This window comes from Zalophus californianus, chromosome 6, assembly GCF_009762305.2.
Source record: "Zalophus californianus isolate mZalCal1 chromosome 6, mZalCal1.pri.v2, whole genome shotgun sequence".
In the NCBI taxonomy this organism is placed as follows: Eukaryota; Metazoa; Chordata; class Mammalia; order Carnivora; family Otariidae; genus Zalophus; species Zalophus californianus.
In genome coordinates this window covers 90,543,954-90,569,452 of record NC_045600.1, presented here as the reverse complement: position 1 = coordinate 90,569,452, position 25,499 = coordinate 90,543,954, and the positions used below count along the sequence as shown (strand labels likewise).

Genomic DNA, 25,499 nt, shown 5'->3' with positions numbered 1-25,499 from the left:
GGTGCAGCAGAATGACTCAGGGAGAGCTTTATTAAGAGATACGGTTGGATGTATAGTCAGGAATTAGGTTTTGATTATTTTTGAAATTAATTTTAAGAGCAATATGAAACCATTTTTGAGCAAAGGAATGTGCTAATTTGCATTTTATGAAGATTATCTTGGCTGCTTACCACGAGAAAGTTAGAATTTGAAGGTTAAAAATGATAAAGGGAAGTCTGTGGAGAGATGGAAGTGGCTTGGTAGACTAGGGTGGTGGCAAAGGAGAGAGAGGAAAGTGCATGAATTTGAGATTTATGTTGAAGTTAGAATCAGTAAGTACTCTTTATGTTCCAACAATGTGACTGCTTTTAGTTCTTTAGTTACCTCCTATGATGCTGTTTTGTATCTACTGTTCTCTTTCCCCTCTCCTATTTTCCCTAGCAGGTAAACCCCCATTTATCTTTCAAAATCTAGCTCAGAATTCTTCACTATCACAGTATTATTTGATATATAGTTAGCTTGTTTATTAAGTCTTTATTAATTGCTTTTCTGGTTTGATCAGTTGTAGTCAAACCTAGCTTTACATGGTCAAGAAGTGAATGATTGATTATGACATTTATTCATTACCCAGAATTTGATCTCATCCTGAAGAGAAGTGTTGTAAAGCATTTTCATGTTAAACATAACAATTCCCAATCAGGTCTGGAAGACTGCCTCCATGTTTCCTGTCCTTACACAAGGAAGTAATTGTCCTCTAGAGGGTGCACATTACAAAGCCTCTGTGGTCAGATAAAACTGGTTTTATACTAACATAAACATCCCCCTCCATCTGCTGGTCACAGGAAAAATTCATCTTGTATTCATGTATTTTTGAGCTCTCTAGCACTACACTCACTATGCTTTCTTTCATCCTTCAGCCTTTATGAAATATTACAGATTTTTCATGAGTATCTCAAAAGAATTACGAAGTATTTGGATTTAGAAATAACTCTGTAATACTGTTCTTGTCTTTTTGTACTTCCAGGTACTGTTCTTGATTTGACGTAAGCTTGCCTTTTGTAATGACTGGTAGCTGATGGAAAGAATTTTGTGTCTTCCTAAAATAATGATTTTCATTATACTAACCTATGTATATTTTATAATCCTCATCATTAAATTGAATATCTTGGAACTATTTTAAACTCTTGTTTATACTGCTCCACAAAATAGTTGTTTTATTCCAGTTTTCCTTTCTACTTACTGTTTCAGTACTAAGAACTGAATTTATGTGGTAAAAGTCAAATAAAATATAAATTCAGTTGCTCTTAGTTTGATTTGTTATAAAGCTAGTTAAAGTGCGTTAATAGCTATTGGGTAATGTGGAATGCACATAAAGCAGATATTCTTATTAACATATAATTATATTTAGCAATAAACTACTCTGCCATATACAGATTACCATCCTAGATAGTCAGGCCATATTAGAACAAGGAAATTTAGACTTAAGGAGTAGAGAAATTTAAATTACAGAACTTAAGATGAATAATTAGCATTTATGTAGTAATTAGCATTTACGGTGATTTTTCTTGGGTTCTGTGACCAACAAAAGGTTAACCACTGCAGAATTGGGGGTCATTAACCCATATTATTTTTTTGCATTTTGCTTTTCTGTTAATTCTATGGAAATTGTGGTTTTGATCTGAAAGAAAGAAATTATTCTATTCTCCCCACTTGATTTTGGCTTTTTCACTTGTTTTTTAAATAATGATTAAGTATCAGTGGCATTTTACCTATGTTTGCAAGGTTGTTTTGTATAAATGTATGGTTTTTCCATCTTAACAGTATTCACTTTTTACAAGGCAGCATGTGGAATTCTTTTTCATTTTAGTATCTCTTTCTAACACACAGGAATACTCTGAAGATAGTAACTCTGAGCCAAATGTGGATTTGGAAAATCAGTACTATAATTCCAAAGCACTAAAAGAAGATGACCCCAAAGCAGCATTAAGCAGTTTTCAAAAGGTTCATATTTTTTTCTGATTGATTTATGTCTTAAAGTTTATTTTTTCAGGGGCGCCTGGGTGGCTCAGTCATTAAGTGTCTGCCTTCAGCTCAGGTCTTGATCCCGGGGTCCTGGAATCGAGCCCCACATCGGGCTCCCTGCTCTGCGGGAAGCCTGCTTCTCCCTCTGCCACTCCCCCTGCTTATGTTCCCTCTCTTGCTGTGTCTCTCTCTGTCAAATAAATAAAATCTTTAAAAAAAAAAAAGTTTATTTTTTCAAATGATGTCTCAAAATTTTATCTCAGAAATGTGTTTCGGATACTGAGTGATAATCCTGTAAATAAATTTGCATTGCAGTACAAGCAGATATTTTAAAAGGAATAGCCTATTGTTTTTTAGCTATCTATAAAGCAGGGCCATTGTCCTGAAAAGCTAGTATGGTTCTGGTGGAAGGAAACCAACATGATGATCAATAAGTATTATCCCTGCAATTTTGTTCCTTCTTTGGAGGACAGATCACACAGGTGTGGTTCTATTAATGTGATTTTTTGACAACTGATAAACTTTTGGGTTATTCTTACCAATTATTCAGAGGAGAAAAAAGGACTTCTGGGACTATAGAATAATTGAGCAGTTCTTATTTAATCTCTTGATTAAATAAGCTCATTTATCCTTAAGCATTTTAAGACGTGTTTCTTTTTTAAAGCCTTTTAAAAATGGCATTGAGAAATGGTGGAATTCTTGGGGAAATGTTCGTCATGCATATGATGTAAAATTAATTCAAAACAGACATTGGTGTCATTAGAAAATAGCATTAGCATTAAATTAGACTAAAAATGTCTTCTATTTTTTAGGTTTTGGAACTTGAAGGTGAAAAAGGAGAATGGGGATTTAAAGCACTGAAGCAAATGATTAAGATTAACTTCAAGTTGGTAAGATTTGTTTTGAGGGGAATTAAACTAATAATGAAATAAATTCTGTGGGTAAAAACCTCATGGCAACAAAATGCCATTTTTTTCTACCTCTTTAAAATAATTCTGTTGGGGCGCCTGGGTGGCTCAGTCGTTAAGCGTCTGCCTTCGGCTCAGGTCATGATCCCAGGGTCCTGGGATCGAGCCCCATATCGGGCTCCCTGCTCCGCGGGAAGTCTGCTTCTCCCTCTCCCTCTACCCCTGCTTGTGTTCCCTCTCTCGCTGTGTCTCTCTCTGTCAAATAAATAAATAAAATGTTTAAAAAAAATAAATAAAAAAAATAAAATAATTCTGTTGATGCATTTCTATACTTAGCTTACTTTTGATTTGTGACTTCAGTAATACTAAGTAAAAAAAATTCTGCATAGGAGTCAAACTTTTCTGTTTAAGAAAACTTATCCTATAGATACGTAGACAGTATCTGGCTGCATTATTAACAGAATAATTTTTCCACAAACTGTTAGTGTTTATTTTGGAGTTTAAAAATTCTACTTTGTATTACAAGGATTTCCATTTGCACTGATAAGAACCAAAGCTAACATCATTCTTGATTCCTCTCTTTGTCTCTCTCCCCTCAAATAATCTGTTAGTAAATCCACGTGTCTTTAGTTTTAAAATATATCTAGATCTATATCTTTTAAAATATATCTAGTAACTTTTTGTCAGATACTTAACCAGATAATACTTAACCATTTTTATGTCTGCTACTCTGATCCAAGCCAACATTCATCTCTTACCCGGATTATTTCAGTAGCTTCTTAATTCACATCCTTACTTCTGTCCTTGCCTTACAATAGTCTTTTCTCCACAAGCAGCAGAGTGATCCTTTTGTTTTTGTTTTTAGAGTGATCCTTTTAAAATATAAGTCAGATTATGTCATTCTTTTGCTCTAAATTTTCTAACAGTTGCTCTGAATCTTCTTTTTTTTTTTAAAGATTTTATTTATTTATTAGAGAGAGAGAGAGAGAGAATGAGAGACAGAGACCCTGAGAGGGAAGAGGGTCAGAGGGAGAAGCAGACTCTCCGCCGAGCAGGGAGCCCAATGTGGGACTCGATCCCGGGACTCCAGGATCATGACCTGAGCCAAAAGCAGTCGCTTAACCAACTGAGCCACCCAGGCGCCCCTGCTCTGAATCTTCTAATGGTTCCTACTCTCCTTAATAAAATCCAGATCCTTACCATGGCCTGGGAGGCCCTATGTCAACTTACCCTTTGCAACCTTTCTGATACTATTTTCTGTCCTCTCCTTTACTGGGTTCCTTGCTGTCCTCTTGTCATCCTAAGCATGCTCCTACTTGTAAACCCTTGTATTTGCTGTTTCCTCTGTCCCAAACTCTCCTCTCAAATAGCCATATGGCTCTTTTCCCTGTTAAGGGTCACCATATATCAGGATGGCCTTCCTCTGACTACCTTATATAAAATCGCATCCTTCCCACCATCACTTAACATTCATCTTACCCTGTTGATTTTCTTCTTTTGACTATATCACCAACTTGATCTGTTTACTTACTTACTGCCTTTCTGCTGCCCTCATCCTCATAGGTTGTAAGCTCCATGAGAGCAGAACTTTGTCTTATTCACTATTACATTCCTATCATTGTAATAGTGGCTGGTATTCAGTAGGTGCTCAAATATGTTGTTGAATGAAGTCATAGATAAGTTGGGATTGTCATAACATTGTACTCTCAGAGAATTGCTAGTCTTCAAGAGTGCAAGGTAGAGATGGAGGGGAAAATAAATGGTTAGATGAGAGGACTAGGGACAGATATGAACCTTAAAATCACTAAGAATAGAGGAATTTTTGAGAAAAAGATAAAGTGGAGTTTAGATAGCAGAGGTAAGCACTTGCTTCTATGTCAAATGTAAGGATAGCTGGCAATCTATTACCACTTTTTTTCGTCCTATCTCTATATTTCTCATATGTTTCTTCCCTCTTCCTATTAACCTCTCTATCCCATCTATTTGAAATTGAACTCCCTGAATTGACTATTACCTTTGTCCAGTTAACTTCCACTAATCTTTCATCCTGTTCTTGATATACTCACTCTGGCATCCTCACCTACCTTCCAAAGGAGGGGCCCTCCATGACATCTACAAAAACTATCCACAAAATATTTTAGCTCATTCTTCCTCCCAAAATATCAAGACTATTCAAAACATGTTAAACATTAATAAGTATATTGCATGTTGCATTTAAATATAGTTAAGGGAAAATATCTCTCTTGAATTTACCCTTTCTAGTTCTGCTCTGATATTCTCAAAAATATCTCTCTGTTGCACAAAGAAAGCCCTCGTGCTTTCTTTCCATTTATTATTTGTGAAAATATTAAACACACATACTGTATTTAAATTAATAGCTTAGAAGGATATGTGGAAGAAGCATCAGGTGTCAGGGACAGAGGTTTTGACTAAACAATTTTAGTGACATTAGAAGCCCAATGTTAACTCTTAAGATTCTGTGATTTGAAATAATACCAAGAGACTAGAAAACTGCTATCTTAACATACTAGCAGTGGTTCAGTTTTTGAGCCCATTTAAATATATGCTACCCATAAGGCTTATTTTACCGTTTTACCTTGAGCCAAGATGGGAAGTAAGAGAAAGGATTATTTGTAGTTTGTGTTACTTTACCTACCTTCCTTCTCTACCTTGTATTTGCTCAAACAGCATCTGTGAATAGTAGTTTCAGGTTCCATCCCTCATTTTCTGGTTGGATTCAGAATAGGACTCATGATGCTGTGTGAAGGTTTTGAGCAATAAAAAGTTGGAAGGGTTTGTTATCAACTGCTCTGTGTTTACCACTGTAATTTACCTAATTTTCCCTTAGTCTTTAAATACAGTAACATAATTATTGAAAAAATGCTTTAAAATTACAAGAGCATAAGAAAATGAATTCAAAACTAACTTTTTGCTAAAATCCTATTTCAGTATCCAGATACAATCTCCAAGTTAGGATAGTCCTATTTCTGATTTGCCTTTTGCCATGAGATATGTTCTGTACCTTGGATTTTGACAGCTCACTGATAGGATATTACCTATTATTTACCCATACATGGTACTGGCATGGGTGGGAAGAAGTGGACAGAAGAGTGGGAAAAGCCTTAGTGGTATATATCCAACTACCTTTTCACCAGGTATGCCAACTGGTGTTTCCTTTTTTGTAACTCAGTTCTTGCTTAGATTTCAGGAAGTCTTCTCATGTTCATAAACACACATGGTCTGTTAGTCAAGAAAAACACTATATCTGCCAGTGCTCCCCCTCCCTGATTAAAAGTAGAGTAGAACCTAGTGAAAAGAAGGATTAATAGCAGTTGGAGATTGTGGGGACTGTGGATGCAGATTATCAGGTTAGACTCATAAATTGACTTACATGATCTACTTTGAGGGGGGGTAGACCATCCACCAAAATACTTAAGTGTTAGAAATTTGACTGGTGTTTCTTTATTTCCTCAGATCTCTCCTGTTTCCTCAAATAACCAAAGTAGTGCAAATAGTCCTGCAAGGAATAGCAACATTACCTACATTTACTATTGAGTAGAGCCTTGCGTGGGAGGACTTTTCTTGATAGTGGGATGAGTACCTGGGCTTGAAAAGATTCTTTCACTTCACATTGTATCATTGAGCCAACCAATAATACAGGGAGAAAAGAAACATACCACTATTGCTAGAGAGCTTTCTCATCAAGGGGTAAATCTTCAGGAGAGGATATGGCTGATACCTGCATAGTTGGTACCCAAGGCATTTGAAAAGTTGGATTTATTTGTATTTTTTGGTCTGTGAATATTTTAGTAGTTCTTATGATTTCAGTAAATGTATGTTGTGCAATGAGAACAATACCTGAAATTTTGAGAATCTGTAAAATGTACTTTTTCATAGGGTAACTTCATAAATTTGGGTCATGCATTCAGTAATCTAGAAATTCCAAATATAAGCTAAAATGTTTATAGTGTATCTGTCATACATACTTTATCATAAAACTTTGTTTTTCATAGTAGTATGTGCTGTAGTCTTAATCATGTAGCTATTTTAGCACATAAATCCATATCTAATAACACATTTTTCTTCCCTGACAGACAAACTTTCCAGAAATGATGAACAGATATAAACAACTATTGACCTATATTCGGAGTGCAGTCACAAGAAATTATTCTGAAAAATCCATTAATTCTATTCTTGATTATATCTCCACTTCTAAACAGGTTAGATTCTGGTTTTTGCTCTTGGTACTTAACCAATGTGTTATTATTTATATTATTATACTGTAAACCCTTCCAACTTTTTATAATTATTTATACTAAAGGCTTTCTTCTTTTTTTTTTTTTTTTTTTTTTAAGGCCTGGAGATTTCTAGTCAAGCAGTTATACCAGGCATTAATGTGCTTTAGAAATAATATATACTATTTTCTTAATTATAGTACTAATCATACAAAAATAAAAGGCAGTAACTAGCTAAATCTCTTCAAATAATATCTTGAGGTACATAATCTGCACACAACTTTTGCAGGTTTAAACTCCCACGTAGTTACTAACATAGTTCCTTCCAATAAACTCCATCACCACTTCCTTTAGATTTGTGTAGATTTGATTAAAGATCCTTGAGAGGAGACCCTATACTCATATTAGTACTTGGCATTACTTAATAGGTGTTTAGTAAATGCTTTTACAAAGCATGGGTGGATGATGGATGATGAAAGAAAGGGCTAATGATGAAGAAACTACAGTGGGCCTTGGGAAGGATAGAGCTTTTGTTCTAGATTTTGGTTATTAAGAAAAGCAATGATGATTTTATTGTATTGCTAAGATAATTTTTAATTGGATTGCTGTTCATATTCTTTTAAGCAACATAACTTAAACACCATATTTTATCACAAGAAGTATTCTCTATGTCATTTATTCTCCATGTCATTTAGGATTTCTTAAAACGTTTAATACTTTAAATATTCATAATAAAAAATGTTCATCTCAGAATCTCATTCTGTCTTTTCTGCTAGATGTCATTTCTTATTTCTTAAGGTAGTTTATTTTACTCTTTATATCTAAAATATATGTAAAGAAAATAGTGAAAAATAAACTTAAAACTGACCCTTGAACAACATGGGGGTTAGGGTGCCAAGCCCCTCCCCTTTGCCCCGCTGCGATGCAGTTAAAAATCTGTGGCATGATTATTGACTCCTCAAAAACTTAACTACTAATAGCCTGCTGTTGACCAGAAGCTTTACCTATAACATAAACAGTTGATCAACATATTTTGTATGTTATGTGTATACTGTATCTTTACAGTAAACTAAAGAAAAGAAAATGTTATGGAGAAAATCATAAGGAAGACAAAATATATTTATAGTACTGTACTGTATTTATCAGAAAAAATCCACGTATAAGTAAACCCACGCAGTTCAGACATGTTATTCAAGGGTCAACTGTGTATGTTTTGTTAAAACATTAGTATTTAATGGCACTAATTATAGAATTGTTACATATAGGGGGGGCTTTTCTTATGTGGGGAAATATATTGAGTTTTACAAACAAGTGTCATCAAAACATTTTTGGTACACTATTTATAAATGGTATATACCAGATGTTGGTGGGGGGAATTAATTTCAAACTTTCAGATTGGGTGTTGCTTCGTCCTCTTATATGTACACTTTTTGTCTTTGAAAGTAAGAACAGATACTGGGTGGGAGGTACTCAACTTATTCAGTATGCCATCAGCAGTCATGAATAGATAGGCAGCCTTTTCTGAAAGTTAACTTTCCTGTTGTCATGGCCCTCTTTCCTCTTGATCCTGTTGAGTAGAGATCCTAGAGAATCAGGTGTTCAAAGGCAGAGCCCGATGGGGGGAGGAGGGTAGGTAGGGGAGCTTATCATAATGCAAAATAGAATGATTTCCATGAAAAAATGTCACACTCAGATTGGTGAATTGATGGTGTTTAGACATAGCTAAAATTGTGCTAGACTTTACCCTCTACCTAAGTCCAGCAGTTTACCAATAACTTAAGAGCTGTGTAGTTTGGTTACTTGATTAATTATATCTATGGAAGAATTTTTGAGGGAAGCTTATTCTTTGTTTCTTTAGCTGCTTGCCTAGTGTTTGTCACGTGGCAGGTACCAAATGAGAGTTGAATGAATAGGATACACACTATTAATAACAGTACAACTAGTTCAATGTGTATGCCATTCACTTCCATCAATATAAAGTGAGTCGTTAGATTAGAAAGGACAAATCATACTTTTAGAGCATTAGGTATTTTCTGGGTTTTACTTTTTAAAAACTCACATAAAAACAGAGCTAGGCACTTTTTGTAAATTTGGTCTCTTGTTTTGCTAAGGTTTTGTTAAATTACAGACTGACACATTCAGAAACAGATCGTGTATCTTATGTGTATTAAAGTTCAAAGATGCACTTTTAGTTTGTTCAAATTAACTTTATTAACAGGTACAAATTTGCTGTTTACAATTATAGAATTCTGATTTTTTATGTCAGATGGATTTACTGCAGGAATTCTATGAAACAACACTGGAAGCTTTGAAAGATGCTAAGAATGATAGACTGTGGTTTAAGACAAACACAAAGGTAACAATTACAATTACTTTTTTTTTTGAAGAGTGGGAGGGTGTCCTTAATAAACTCTCCTAAAGATTCATGCCTTTTCCTGTTGAAATCTTTTAATTTTAATAAGTGTGTTCTTTTACAGCTTGGGAAATTATATTTAGAACGAGAAGAATATGGAAAGCTTCAAAAAATTTTACGTCAGTTACATCAATCCTGCCAGGTAGCATTCTCTTATTTTTTCTTAATATTTCTTCATAATAAAAACATAAGAAAAAATTATATTTGAAACTTACTTATGGATGTTTTGTTCAAGAATCATTTCCCAAATCAGATTTGGTAAATAAGATACCGGTAAGATAACCAATACTCATTTTTTCTGAGTATTACATTTCTTCCTGTTTAAATCATTAGTTTTGTGGAGTGAGGCACAGGTATCCATAAACAAATAGGCTAGTCATTAATGCCTATTAAGAATAAGCCTTTCATATTTAGTTATAAACCCTGTGAGAATCAGAAAGAACATTAGAGACATGAAATAAAGATATTTCATATCTAGTTTATAATACATTATGTTAACAGTACTGTCCATTAGAACTTCATATGATGCTAGAAACTAGAAATATTCTGTATCTGCACTAATATCATAGCACCAGCTACATGTCATCAGGCAGTTGAAATGTGCCTGAGTTTTTAATTTTACTTAATTTAAATTTGAATGGCCACATGATTTACACAGTGCACCTCTATAAGTTTTTAACTGTGGTTATAATTTTGTGTTTGCTTTTTTGTCTTGATGAATAAGTTATTTCATATTAGTTTAAAATTTATGTGGAAATACTATTTTAAATGTTTTTAACCTCTTCCTGTGCTGTGTGCTATTATCTTAATTATATATGTTATTTCTGTGAATGGGAGAAAAGTTGATCAGGAAAGTTTTAAATTAATCACCTGCATGTATTTTCATTTAACTTTTTTTTAAGGTGTTTTTGTTTTGTTTTGTTTTTTTAGGTTTTTTACAAAAGAAAATGTTTTTATTTCATAGTAGTTTTGCTTCGGGGCACCTGGGTGGCTCAGATGGTTAAGCGTCTGCCTTTAGCTCAGGTCATGATCCCAGGGTGCTGGGATCGAGCCCCACATTGGGCTCCTGGCTCATTGGGGAGCTTGCTTCTCCCTCTGCCTCTGCCTCTCCCCTGCTCATGCTCTCTCTCTCTCCTTCTCTCTCTCTCTATCTCTGTGTCTCAAATGAATAAATAAAAAAATCTTTAAAAAGTAAAAAAATAAATTAATTACCTGCATGTATTTACATTTAACTTTTTTTTAGGGTTTTTTTTTTTTTTTTTAGGTTTTTTACGAAAGAAAATGTTTTTATTTCATAATAGTTTTGCTTCGGGGCACCTGGGTGACTCAGTTGGTTAAGCTTCTGCCTTTGGCTCAGGTCATGATCCTGGGGTCCTGGGATCGAGCCCGGCATCAGACTCCTGCTCAGTGGGGAGTCTTATTTCTCCCTCTTCCTCTCCCCCCCCCACTCATGTTCTCTCTCTGTCTCAAATAAATAAATAAAATCTTAAAAAAAACTCATAATAGTTTTGCTTCATAAAGCACATTAGTTATGATTTGTTTCTTATCTAAACATTCTTAGAAGAGCTTAGTCTGATGTGTAAACAACTGTGAGCTCAGTTCCATGTGAAGTGGAAATGATAGAGAAGCCATTTCTGAATGGAAGAGGGTCTTTAAGCGTTTATATACGGAATACGAAAAAGCCCTCTGGTGAAGGTTTTGCTCAGTTTATTTTGGAACATAAGAAAATTCTATCTGATTGCAAATAACCTTATAGCAGAGACATATGATAATCTAGGTGTACAAATTGTGTCTTACATATCATATTTTACTGTGGTTGTGATTGATTAGTGAATGACTAAACAATTCTGTTGGAAGACCAAATAAGTAATAAATTTTGGCTTTGTGTAAGGACTTGATATTTATGATTATCTGACTGTTGCCCGTATGCTCTTTTTCACGACCTGTATTTTGTAGGCTATTGGTTATTTTTCAAAGTTGAACTCAAACCTTACCACCTTTGTTATTCCTTTTACATCCATCAGCAAAGTTAGTCACTCTCTCTTCCATTCTTTGGGCACTTGGTTCATGCTTCAAATAGAATCATTATTTATGTTGTAATTTATCTATTGACAGATTAATCTTCTAAACTGTGAACTTTTGGGGGCCAGGAACATTAGCTTATTTAACTGTGTATTTCTCCAAGGTAGACCCAGTGCCTGGCACTAGGAAGGCACCTGGAAGTGCTTTTTGATCAAATCAGTGGATATAAAGTGGTTGTGAAGATTTGGGGAAGCCCATAAAGAATCTCCTAGATAGAAACAAACATTATAACATTTTATACATTATAAAATACTTCTAGTCACTTTTTCCTTATTGAATGACTAGAAAGTACAAAGGATGTGTGTATTCCTTTTTGGCTATTAAAGGTAGTGTTCTTAATGTTCTAGATCTTAATTAAAATTTGTAGTACATTTTCACACAGAATTAGTATTATAAACATAAGGATCTCAGGCTAATTCAAATAAAAATTAGTAGGTTGACTGTGAATTCTATTTTAACTAAAGTTCTTTGCTTTCTTAGACTGATGATGGAGAAGATGACCTGAAAAAAGGTACACAGTTATTAGAAATATACGCTTTGGAAATTCAAATGTACACAGCACAGAAGAATAACAAAAAACTTAAAGCACTCTATGAACAGTCACTTCACATCAAGTCTGCCATCCCTCATCCACTGATCATGGGAGTCATCAGAGGCAAGTTTTGTTAGGAGAAGTGTGGGCAGTGTCATGGGAAGATACCAGGGTGTCATTGTATATGATTGAATGACTCTGAAGGTTGTTTCTGTTTTAGTGAAAACAAATGGTAAAGTAGTAAAATCAGTGAAATGATCTAGTCTTAGAAAGAAATTAGAATTAGAAATTGAATTTTTTGTCTTGTAAAATTTTACATCAGTGAACTATACTTCAATAGAAAATTTACCATCAGAAGTTCTACTCTCAAGACTGGGGGAGTTGAGAGGGGGGAAAAAGAACTTCTGTTCTTGAATTATGATGATATACATAAAATTCTTTCCTGCCTCAACTGAGAATAAAGATTTGCAAATGCTTGTTTGATGTTTATAATGAAGAACTTGCTTTTTAGAATTAAAGTGAGTACTGAGGCACCTGTGTGGCTTAGTTGGTTAAGCGTCTGACTCTTTGATTTCAGCTCAGGTCATGATCTCAGGGTTGTGAGATTAAGCCCTGCATCTGGATCCATGCTGAGCGTGGAGCCTGCTTGAGATTCTCTCTCTCCCTTTCCCTCTCCCCTCCCCCTTTCTCCTCTCCACCCCGCCGCCCCCCAAAAAGAATTAAATCGAGTACCTTGGGGCTAGTACTATTCAGGCTGTAGAATTAAAAGACTGGAAAGCCACTATCATAGTTTTCATTTGATTTTTACAAAGTGCTCAATCTTACTACAGAACTGCAAATGCCCTTTTATCCTGTTTTATTCTTTATAGAATGTGGTGGTAAAATGCACTTGAGAGAAGGTGAATTTGAAAAGGCACACACTGATTTTTTTGAAGCCTTCAAGAATTATGATGAATCGGGAAGTCCAAGACGAACCACTTGCTTAAAATATTTGGTTTTAGCAAATATGCTAATGAAATCGGGAATAAATCCATTTGACTCACAGGAGGTATGTGTGTGTTCATTTCTGTCAGCTATCTTTTCTGGAAGTAAATGTTATTCTTTATTTGTACATATAGCATAATTTTTCTTTCTTTCTTTCTTTTTTTCTTACTGTGCTTAGGCCAAACCATACAAAAATGATCCAGAAATTCTAGCAATGACGAATTTAGTAAGGTAAGATTTTATATTTCAGTTAAGGTAAATTTCCTTAAAGCAGTGAATTAGAGGGGAAAGAGAGAGAAATTTTGAGAATTTAGTTAATATTCCAAATTTACTCTCTTACATTTCATTTTGAAATATTCCAAAGTTTGTGAAATTTTTATCTTTTGAAGTCATTTATTCTGTTTCTGTTAATCACAAGATTTTATATAGTATTGTTTTATATAGTATAGTATTGGCTTTTTTTTTTTCTTACTATCTACATGTTTGTGTCTGTGTTATTTTTCAGTAGAAAACTGATTGTAGATATTTTAAAACAATTTCACAGTGTTTGCTGTTTCTACCTGCCTTAATCCAAAAAGAAATTATGAATTGGTCCACATAAATCAAAAATTTTCAACAAGACAATGTCCTCACATATTTTCTCAATTGACAAGATTTAAAAAATCATTTAAAAAAGGTTTACCTCAGATAAATTTTCTGGGGTGAGGAGCAGAGGGGTCATACTGGTAAGAAACCCAAGGATATATTGATGACTTCCACAGTATGATTGTTAGCAACTGAAAAACCTGCTATGATCAATTAATATTAAATAAAATGTAGAAGATAAAGCGAAAAGCCTAGTAAAGGAGGCCTACTTTTGCAAAAGAAATCAGTGAGCAAGAAAAATTTTTCTCTGGGCTGGGAATTATTGGAGCCTAGGTTTCTAAAAGTCTTTTGTTTTAGATTGTGCAGCTGAGTTTACCAAGGCAGGAAGAATATTAGGGACATAGAGTAGGGTGGGGTTTTTTGCATATGTATGTAGATAATGGAAGTGGTAAGACATTCTTTTAATAGTCTTTTATGTACTTGGAGAAAATAGCTTATTACATGATATTGTTTGGGTTCCTATGAAAAATGTCCTCATTTACTTTGTTTTTATCTGGCTATAGGTTTTACAAATTACTAGGTTTGTTTAAGGAAACTTCAATTTTAGCTGTAAAAATAAATTTATTTTAAAGGGACTAGGACTAGTTAGGAGATAAGAACTCTAAATTGCAACATGAAAAAATCAATTTCTTTCGTGCACTTGGGTGGCTCAGTTGGTTAAAGGTCCAGTTCCTGATTTTGGCTCAGGTCTTGATCTCAGGGTCAAGTTCAGGCCTTGTGTTGGGCTCCATGCTAGGCATGGAACCTACTTTTAAAACAATATCATTTTCTTTTATTTATTTCTTTATTCTAGTATGTATTTGTTGAATTAAGTTGATTTTAGTTATGAAAGGAGATTTCTCCATCTTTATTTCAAATGGTTTATTACTCAGCATTTGGCCGCATTAACTGAAAGATGATTTAGCTAGAGATTCACTTCATAATACTTTAGAAAAATGTTTATAAAGTTAAATTGTTAAGCAACAGTTTAAACTTTTAAAACTCTTAAAAATTGAGGGAGAGTTTGCCCTAGACATTAATATTTCATCTAAATTAAATTGGTTAAATACATTAAAATGGATTAAAGGGCTGATTTATCAGACCTGTAAAAAGGTAATAGCTATATTTATATATTTACTATTTCATACAATTTAGTCCAGTGAAACCTCTATATTGGAACTCAGTTTTATCGCTTCTCGGCCTTTTGGCTAAGATCAAGTGTATATTGGAACTCAGTTTATTTTAATGATAAATTTTGATCCAGGCAAGTGGCCTGTGCTGTCCCACATTTTGTATAAGATTTTTTTTAAGTCACTTAAATAGTGGAAGAATGTCTCTTGGTTAAAATATACACATGTGCATGTGTTTCACTACTTGAATATATCCTCCTGTAGTATATTTTGCAGTGATGTATTTGGGGTAGGTGAGAAAGTAATGCTTCCTAATTTTATCTTCCTAGTCAGTTGCCAGCAGACTAGAGGAAAATAATTCCTGTTGAAGCACTTGAATCACCTGCCCCTAACATGAAGTTACATTGCGACCCAACAGATGGAAGCACAGCAGAGGGCGTGCAGAATGGCTGATGATATGTCTTACATATAAAGCAGACAGTGGTGCCATATCCAGAAGGTTGGCTTCTTCCTTCTCAGCACCTTTAGCAATCCCCATAGTGCCCTACAGAGTTATTTTAAGAGTAGATACTAGACACCTCAGAGAATTACGAACATAAATCAGCCTTTGGCCTTCTGCAGCAGGGTCCATCACTCTCTCCTTTGTGTGTGTGTCCCATTTGGCACTAATTACGTGCCACTGATATTTTTGCTATATAACTCAGTGGAATTTTAAGGCTAGAGAAAATTTAGAATCAGATGTTCCTTTGCAGAGTTTTAGCAGTTGCTGGTAGCTTTCTAGAAGATAAAAATTAGGAAGCTGCATTTCTGAATAATCATCAGAGAGAATGTAGTGTCTTATTTCAAAGACAAGGCCATACTCCTCCATATAGTAGTATGCATGAAACCTCATTTCTTAGGGATTAAATGATAAATGCCCAATTTAATTTGAAAGTAGCAAGCAATAAACAGTTTTTATATTTGTCAGTTTTTAACAATGTTAAGATTTTGAGAAGATTTTAATGAACTATATATATATAAATAAAGTATATGACCCCAATGGAAGATTTATTTAATCTTTGTAAAACCACAAGCATTAAAAAAGAAATTAATTTTATTTGCAGAAGGATGTGTGTGTTTAACTCTGATTTCTACAACAGAAACTATAATGTAACTTAGATTATTGCATATAAAAATTGAGAAACAGGCATTTTGGATTATCTGAGTTAATACATGACTTCTTCATGTTTGACAAGATTTATACTTTTTCTTTTAGTGCCTATCAGAATAATGACATCACTGAATTTGAAAAGATTCTGAAAACAAATCACAGCAACATCATGGATGACCCTTTCATTAGGGAACACATTGAAGGTATACTCTTTCTGCTGACTGAATTCAGTTACCTTCTGTGCTACCTCAAGCAGTGCTTCTGAATGGAGCTGCGTGGAATTAAATCAGTTTTCCTCTGTGTATTGCCAAGTATAGAAATGTTTCTAAATGCTTTCATGGAGTAGGATATTATTTGAGACTATAAAGCTGTTTTAAAGAAATCATTCACCAGTTTCCTGCTATTTATTATCATGAATTCTTATATGATGTCCATTTCATTTAAGGTGGCTGTCTATCTCTTTTACCTTTTTATTCTAATTTTGATATTGTGTGTTTATTATTGATACTTTGGTTCAAAGTTAATTTTTAGGATTTTGGACAAGTAACAAAAACTTTAAAAATAGTCTGCTCTAGATGATGCAGAGATGCATTACGTTGAAGGGTGGCTAATGTTGTACCAGTGAGTGTATGAGATTTTTAATAAGTTCTGTTGGATTAACAAAGACAAAAATCATTCCTTTTTCTGGGGCCTCTTTTGTACCTCCAGTGTTCCCACCTGTTTATGGAACTATTTGAGGGTTTTTAAATGACCATTTGGAACAACTCATTCAAATACTTAAATTCCAGATGCATCAGGAATATCTGAAGAATACTTTGGAAGTAATGTTCTTCTTTCCCCGCCTTCCTTTCTCTTTCATTCAGCAGACATTTTAAAAGTTCTTGTATGAAGCTAGAATGATGGATATAGAAAAATTTAGAAGCCTTATGCATGAACTCCAGTCTAGTTTTTTTTGTTGTTGTTTTTTATAAGACGCTTGTCTGTGAAGAAATTGGAGAAAATTGCAAGATCAATGTATAAAATATAATACTCTAGATTTTGAGAGCATAAAATAAGGGACTTGACTGGCATGATTCAGAGCTTCTTGAAAGATGTTAGCTATAGAGGAGATGGTGAGCAGTGTGGAGTATTATTGAGAAGGCAAGAGGATATTTTAGGTAGCATCACAACATAAGCAAAATCAGGGAGGTGGGAACAAGAAAAAATTATGATCAGCAGCCTCTAATCTTACTGTGCGTCTGTTGGACCCAAACATTTTTAGATCCAGATACCTCATGTCTGGGGCACCTGGCTAGCTCAGTCAGTAGAGCATGTTACTCTTGATCTTGGGGTGATGAGTTCGAGCCCCATGTTGGGCATAGAGCTTACTTAAAAACAAACCAAAAAAACCAAATATGTTATGTCCTTGCCAGGCAGAAAGATTGTGAGAAAATAATTGATATAGTTAATTAATGTGATTTAGAAGTGCATAACGTTTCATGCAGATATACAAACTGTTAAATTTATTTTCATTTTTATCTTTTCTTTCAGAGCTTTTGCGAAACATCAGAACACAAGTGCTCATAAAATTAATTAAGCCTTACACAAGAATACATATTCCTTTTATTTCTAAGGTACTTATATTCATAGATCTTAGTATTTATAATTTGTAGTTATAAATGCAGTGTATTTAAAAATTATTTTGGTAACATTTTTATACTACCTTTTCAAAATACAGCATACGTTAGGGCTTTCCTTTTAATGCAAATTATTCTGTGTTTTCTTCGCATAAATTAACAGTAAAGAGAAATAAGGATTCGTTACATTTCTTTTTAAAGATTCCTTCAGCCTCAAAGAACATTATAGAGGACAGAGTAGTGGCTAAAATATATAATTGATGTAGTTTTTAACCCAACCACAATAAAATTGTGGTAGGAATATACTTTAAAGGGGCACCTGGATGGCTCAGTCGTTAAGTGTGTCTGCCTTCAGCTCAGGTCATGGTCCTAGGGTCCTGGGATCGAGCCACGCATCGGGCTCCCTGCTCAGCGGGAAGCCCACTTCTCCCTCTCCCACTCACCCTGCTTGTGTTCCCGCTCTCACTGTCTCTCTCTCTCTCTCTCTCTCTCTCTGTGTCAAATAAATAAATAAAATCTTAAAAAGAAAAAAAGAATATACTTTAAAAATTACGAAGTTAAATTTGGTCAGACCTATGTTCTCAGAAATATTTTGAAGTGATAATGAAGTTTGTATTAAATTTTCTTTTCACTAAATTTAAGTGGTGGGAATGAATTTAAAATCAGAATAATTACTCATTATCATAAAGTCTTTAAAGAAGTTAATTACTAGAATTATAATGAGTCTTTTGTCTTAGGAGTTAAACATAGATGTAGCTGATGTGGAGAGCTTGCTGGTGCAGTGCATATTGGATAAGTAAGTACTTGACCGTTCATCACAAAATGTTTAGGACCATAACGTTTGAATAATGGGAACAAAGGTAGCAGTGGAATTCTTGATTTTTCACAAAAAGCATCCTCTGGCTATAATTTTCTATTAAAAGAGATACATATATATATGCATGGTGGCTTTTTGTGAATGAGTGAACATATTAAGCCCTTGATTTCTGAAAAAGTTGTAAATGGTTTTCAGAAAGATTTCTCATTCTGTATGTGACCTATCCAGCTAGAGAATTATTTAATGAATAGTATTTTTTTATGTTTTTAAAGTATAAGGCATGATATATAATAGTTTTGAAATTACATTTTTCTTAAAAGCAGTATGGTATTTAAAGCTTCACAAGCTTATTTGCTCTTGATTAATCAGGTAAGTCTGTGCCTGTTGATTCTTTTAGTGAAACTGATAAAAGGTAGCTGAAATCCAGTTTCTGTGTAGAGTTTTAATAAGGCAATGAATGAAATAAGTAATCCTGAATTTGGTCGCTTAGTGGAGGCAGCAGTTTCTTCTTTTGCATTTATTGATACTGTAAATATTTTTTGAAACATTAGTCTAAAAGTTACACTCAGTGAAAATGGTTTGTAGACGTGTCTTTTATTTATTTATTTCTAGCACTATTCATGGCCGAATTGATCAAGTCAACCAACTCCTTGAATTGGATCATCAGAAGAGGGGTGGTGCCCGATATACTGCACTAGATAAATGGACCAACCAATTAAATTCTCTCAACCAGGCTGTAGTCAGCAAACTGGCTTAACGGAGAACAAGCTTTCACAGACGTACTTAATGCAACAGTGCAGAGATGTAATCCTTAAAAGAACTGGGAATGGCAAAACTACTGTCGGTTGATGTGTCCTGAAAATTATTGGAGTTATGGCAGAAGTGCTTTTTTTGATCAACTGGTTTGTGTTTTGCTGCTGCATTTATCCCAAGAAAAACAGCTTTAATCTCCAGAAGAAAACCAAAATGCCATGGGATTTATGCTGTATTGACATCTTGCCCTAAACATACAACATCATAGTAATTTGTCATGGGCAACATGACCAGAGAGAAGATTTTTGTCATGATTTTAAATACACTGACATGTTACTGTTGGTTAAATTTAAACATGTTTTACCTGCAGAAATTCTCTCACAAATAACCTGCAATAACTTGAAATGCATACCCTTTTGAACACTTCCTTTTCTCATGTATAAATTGAAATGTTTGCTGCATTTTGCAAAATGTCAATTCTCCAAAAATGTGTCCGTATATTTCTGTACCTGCAGTGTAGTAAAGGTTTAGATGAAACCCCATAATTATAGTGGCATACTGTCACTTAGGTTTCAAGCAGCAAAATAAACAGTGCAGCTCAGAAATTGTAGTTTGGTTCTTGATGTGTTTTTATTACATTTGGGGTTTTCGTTTTGTTTTTTAGTACCTTAGAAATTTCAAATTATTTTATCTTCGGTTAATGATTTTAAAAAGCATGGGAGCAAATAAGTTGGTTATTTGCTTTCAAGTTTTTTAAAGTAGTCTTTATTGATAAAGTAAGGAGAACTAGTTTCTAACAAAACACTTGCATAGTACGTACTTTAACGTGATGCTTTAAAGGAATAAAGTTTTTTTTTCTAAGAATGATAATTCCTTTTTAAAAATACTAACTCTCAGAATGTTCACTTTAAACAAATATGCCAGAACATAGACAGCTAAATGAATGTTACCCTGTATAGTGATCATGCTGGAAAATTATTTCCTAATTCCAGCAATCTACCATTGCTCAAAACCTCTTGGGTTTTGCTCTTTTAGAATTGCATCCAAAGCTAATTTAAGTCATACACACGATTAAGTTTATGACACACATTGTTTAAGAAAGTATTATCAAGCTTGATTTTTTTTTATGGTTACCATCACTTGGCACCAAATGATATCAAGCTTGATTTTTTTTTTTTTTTATGGTTACCATCACTTGGCACCAAATGACTTTGGACAGTTTCCAAAAATTAATCTATCTTTGAGGTAATAGTAGAAAATATGCAGCTGGCTTTGAAGGCGATCCCAAAAGAGTTTGAAAGGTATTTTGAGCAGTGGTAGCATAGTTAGGATAATGAACTGTGGCCTTCCAAGGTGACCACCTTAAAGGAGACACAGCTCATTTGAATGTATTGAGTTTTGGATGTATTTGTTTCATTTTAAAAAAAAAAAAATCACATTATTTTATAGTGTCAAAAGGAAGAACTAAGATTAAGATAATTTCTTTGGTTTTTCTATTGCTTGTTATTATGTAAAAAGAAGTGAGTGGCAGTTCAGAAGGAAGACTGTTGTAACTGAAGAATGACAACCAAGAATTTTTGATCATTAAATCAGATTTTATAAACAGTGGAAGGAGCATGGACTTAAAACAAGGCATGCTTATTCGGTTTTGTCAAAATTTTACAAAAATATGTGATATATATTTATACTAAAACTATATAATCCTTAGATTTAGGAAAGCAATCAGTTAATGTCTTTAGCAGATTAAAGCAGTATTAAATACAGGTGCAACTTGGAAATTGTAGAAAACTGAAAGAAAACGGAAGACAAAATGTCTCTGGTAGGGAATAAAAAAGTTTAAGATATTATATAATTATGTGTATTTTCTTCTCTTTTACATAAATCATTTGTGAAAAATGTGCTACATTTTTTTTACAGGAGTGATAATAATTAGGACTTATTTTTCAGTATAAATTGGAGACCCTTTGTTACCCAAATAAAAATGACAAGTTTCTGTGCCTGTATTCAAATATGTATGCATGTGATAACTGTGGGAAAAGGCCCTGCTTAACTCTGAGTTGATGGAATTAGAATTTAAAGGATTTGGATGATGTGATTTAACCTTTACATTCCAACCTTCACAATGTCCAGTTCACCTGTGATATCTTTGCCCCATGGAAGTAGTGCATCTTGCAGTTTCTAGAGGGAAAGCGTGCACTTACTATTCTTTAGGAAACTGGGCTAAGCATATAACAATATCCAAAGTTATACCATAATCTTTAATTTAATGTAATTGTATGTATCATATAGGCTTTGTTTACTATTCCCTAAATATAAGTTCTTTTTTTAAAGTTATTTGCCACATTTGTTTTAGGACACAGGTTTTTGATACATCTTAACAGTCTGGTTAACTTAAAGCTATTTTTATTTTTTCCCATTAAACATGTTCTGTGTTCCTGTGCATCTTACAGAGTTGAAATCCTTTTTTGAGAATGCTTATCAAAATATAACTAAATTTAAGGGAAGTAAAAAGATAATTGGCAAATTCTTAGCATTTTGAATTACTGATTAAATCTTTCCTTCTGTGAAAACTATAGTACCAAATAGTGTACATCATATTGTGATGTGTTTTATCTCTTTTTTCTTTTACCCCAAACCTGGAAAAACTCACTCCACAGCAAACTCAGCTGCTATTTGAGGGTAATAGATAAATGTCTGCTATAAGAGTTGGATTTCCACTACTCATTCTAGCTCTTAACGTTATTTTTATTTTATTTTATTTTTTTTTTAAGTAATCTCTAGGCCCATTGTGGGGCTAGAAATCATGACCTTTGAGATCAAGATTTGCATGCTCTACCAACTGAACCAGCCAGGCACCCCTAACATAACTTTTTTTTTTTTTTTTAAGATGAGATGAGTATGTATGTGCTAAGAATTGTTTTCATTACATGAGTCCCTTTAAAGATTGATAATGTGTCCTTCAAGACTATGGAGGATCTGATTTCCCATTGGGGAATAGTTTTAGTGAAGCTTGTTTTAAATGGGCTACACTGTGGGGGGCATAGTACTTTTTTATTACCTTATAAGATAATGGTTTGTGACAGACAAAAAACAACTTTTCTTGATATTTAAAATATCTAATTTTTTTAAATTTTTTAATCAGTAGTCTTTATAATTCTTCAGTAAATACAGGTAAGTAAACTTTTGGGGTGGGGATGGGGGTGAGGGTATCTAATCAGTACATGAAGTTTAGTCATAAGATAAAAATATATTTGCCTAGTGGAGTCCGTCTTAACCTTTTTTAAGGGACTCAGAGATAACCACTTTTATTTACTTACCAAGATACCTTTTTAAAAATAACTTGTTTTTAAAATATTTTAATTATTTATATTTAATTAAATCTGAAAAGTTTTCATTTGATTCAGGTCTTTAAATTGAAACTTGTGCTTAAAAAACTAGTAAAGCTAGGAGTTTCATTCTTTATATGGGATTTACAAAATACCCTTTTGAAAAACTGAGATACTTTAGCAAAATACAGAAGGAATTGACTTTTAGCTATTTGGTTTCAAAGAGTTAGTGAATATTGTCCAAGTACTTAGAATAAGACACTGGGTGTCAGGTCTCAGAACTTGAAGCTCAAGGACTTTGGTCTTCATTTGTGTGACCAAAACCAAACCTTTATTTTTTTGGAGGTTTTACTTGTGTTTGCATTAGGTTCCTCTGCACACATATAACAAGAGCATCTTATATTTTGATAGAATTACAAGTAGGAATCCTAAGAACTTCCTTAATGTAGACATCAGAGATTCTTAACTTTTTGAATGCAAGTATATCAGGTTCTATTAATTCAAGATTATTAGATTTTACTGTATCTTCTAGCTAGCATGTGCCCTTAATAGAATGGATTAACCAATGATTTAAAAATTGTGTTTACTTCTCTTTTAATCATTCAATGAGATTTGAAAAGGTTTCACTTTGGGAATTTCAAGGTAAGTTAGAACAGTAATGTCATTTGGAGAATTTAAGGTTTCTGAAGCTAAGCACCACAAAACTGTCAGTGGTTCTAAATCATTGATTCTGAGTATTTCTCAAAAAGCTAAAATTCAGTATCAATCTGCTTTTGAATCTTGAGAAGATTAATTTAGGTAATGTCTCAAAAGAAACAAATGTGTGGTCCTCTAAAGTTTTGCTTCTTTTAGGGTCATGTTCTTTTAAACCTGGAATAATTAAAAATGCTGTCAAATCGTATGGCATCAAAGGTAGATGCCAGCTGTACAATAAAACCCTGTGATAGGCAAGAAAAGAATAATTTCTTAGATACTTTCTACTGGAGACAACTTTATTTCCTCTTGGTCAGGTTTTTTTTTTAATTTTTTATTTAAATTCAATTAACGTATAATGTATTATAGTTTCAGAGGTAGAGGTCTGATTCATCAGTTTTTTTTTAAGATTTTATTTATTTGAGAGCGAGAAAGAGAGCACATGAGAGGGGGAAGGGTCAGAGGGAGAAGCAGACTCCCCGCTGAGCAGGGAGCCCGATGCAGGACTCAATCCCGGGACTCCAGGATCATGACCTGAGCCGAAGGCAGTCGCTCAACCAACAGCCACCCAGGCGCCCCCTCTTGGTCAGGTTTTTAAATTTAAACCTTGGTCATGATATCCACATTAATGGCTGGCCAGTATGTGTGTGTGTGTGTGTGTACGCTTACACTTGTGAGTGTATATGTAAGTGGGAATACAAAATCTCCCAATCCATCACGATGATTTTTTTTCCAGTTTCCATTACTTTATCATTTCTTACCCAAACATACACCATGAAAAGAATTGCCACTGTACCAATAACTTCTTTGTCATGAATGTTTCTCATGGAAGTCAGTGTCCAAGGTTACAAAATAATCTAGAAGAATTAGGTAGTTGGGTTTTTTTTTTTTAATTTCTGAAAAAGGGCATTTTAAAATCAATTGATAAAGGTTTTATTGGACATTACCTTAACATGAATTTAGACATTATAAAAGTAATCTGGAAGTTTTAATCATCCCATTAAGGTTGTCAAAAGTTCTTACATGCTTACATGTTATGGAAAATGCAAAATCGTTTGGTTTTGACACATTACATAGTTGGTTGCATTACAAGTCTTCTCTGTTCTTTTTTTTTAAGATTTTATTTGAGAGAAAGCGAGCATGAGCAGGGATTGGGGTTGGGGGTGGAGAGGGAGAAACAGGCTTCCCGCTGAGCAGAGAGCCTAATGTGGGGCTCCATCCCAGGACCCTGGGATCATAACCTGAGCCAAAGGCAGACACTTAACTGAGCCATCCAGGTGCCCGTGTTTTAACTAGTTCTTAACTAGCATTATAAATGACAAATTCCTTGAGCTCATACTAACTAGGTGGTAGAAAACAAGTTACTAGAAGTGTGCCAGAGGATGTCTAGCTGTAATTAGAAGTCCCACAAGTTAATACTGAGAATCGACTATTATGTGCAGGATGGGTCGCAAGATGCTTTAAGACTAAGTACTCAAGGATTTTTGACTGGAAATACACATTCTTTATTGGTAATAAAAGTTACATATTCTACCTCTTAAATATTTACTGTGTAAATATCAGTCTCAGCACAAGACACAGTGGCTTCAAACAATATATATATTTGAGTAAATAATGTATACTTCTCTGAAATCTCTAAGTGTTTTAAGAATATTTCTCCGAAAATAGTACTGAAAATCTTGCTCACTTTGTCTGAAATTCAGGGTTTAAATATTTTCCACTTTTAAGATTACCTTCTTGTTCTTTGAAGCAGTCATGGAGGAGCTGACCTCTCCTGAACCCTGTTTAATGATCTATCCTGGAACAATTCATGTTGCAAACAAATGTCTCAGGAATTACTCCTTCAGTATAAAATTAAACATTTCGAAGCAGGAAATTAAGCCAGGAAGGAAGTGGAGGAAAAATGTACTCTCCCAAATCCTTGTTGTGGTGCTTTAAAATGAACCCTTTAGGCCTGCAACATCTAAGAATACACTTGTGAGGGGCGCTTGGGTGGCTCAGTTGTTAAGCCTCTGACTTCAGCTCAGATCGTGATCCCAGGGTCCTGGGATGTAGCCCCGCATTGGGCTCCCTGCTCGGCGGGAAGCCTGCTTCTCCCTCTACCACTCCCCCTGCCTGTGTTCCCTCTCTCGCTGAGTCTGTCAAATAAATAAAATCTTCAAAAAAAAAAAAAAAACTTGTGAATTTATTATGTATCGAAAAAATAATGGTCTCAGGGTGTAATCTTCAACCTGG

The 25,499-nt window shown here is 34.1% G+C and overlaps 1 protein-coding gene and 1 pseudogene across 2 annotated transcripts in view; both read left to right on the top strand.

Annotated features, from left to right (window-relative positions):
- COPS2 (COP9 signalosome subunit 2) overlaps positions 1-21,771 on the top strand; it is a 31,826-nt gene extending 10,055 nt beyond the window's left edge. The window contains exons 2-13 of one of the 2 annotated variants that reach the window (XM_027571450.2): positions 1,867-1,980; positions 2,814-2,891; positions 7,004-7,129; positions 9,411-9,500; positions 9,622-9,699; positions 12,120-12,294; positions 13,041-13,219; positions 13,334-13,386; positions 16,165-16,262; positions 17,590-17,672; positions 18,413-18,471; positions 19,105-21,771. In XM_027571450.2, coding sequence (XP_027427251.1) covers positions 1,867-1,980; positions 2,814-2,891; positions 7,004-7,129; positions 9,411-9,500; positions 9,622-9,699; positions 12,120-12,294; positions 13,041-13,219; positions 13,334-13,386; positions 16,165-16,262; positions 17,590-17,672; positions 18,413-18,471; positions 19,105-19,249 — 1,278 coding nt within the window. In that variant the 3' untranslated portion in view covers positions 19,250-21,771. Of the gene's footprint in view, positions 1-1,866; positions 1,981-2,813; positions 2,892-7,003; positions 7,130-9,389; positions 9,501-9,621; positions 9,700-12,119; positions 12,295-13,040; positions 13,220-13,333; positions 13,387-16,164; positions 16,263-17,589; positions 17,673-18,412; positions 18,472-19,104 lie in introns of both variants that reach the window. The other variant, XM_027571449.2, reaches the window with a different exon arrangement.
- On the top strand, positions 14,968-15,115 carry LOC113910823 (annotated as a pseudogene).
- Positions 21,772-25,499: the final 3,728 nt, after the last annotated feature.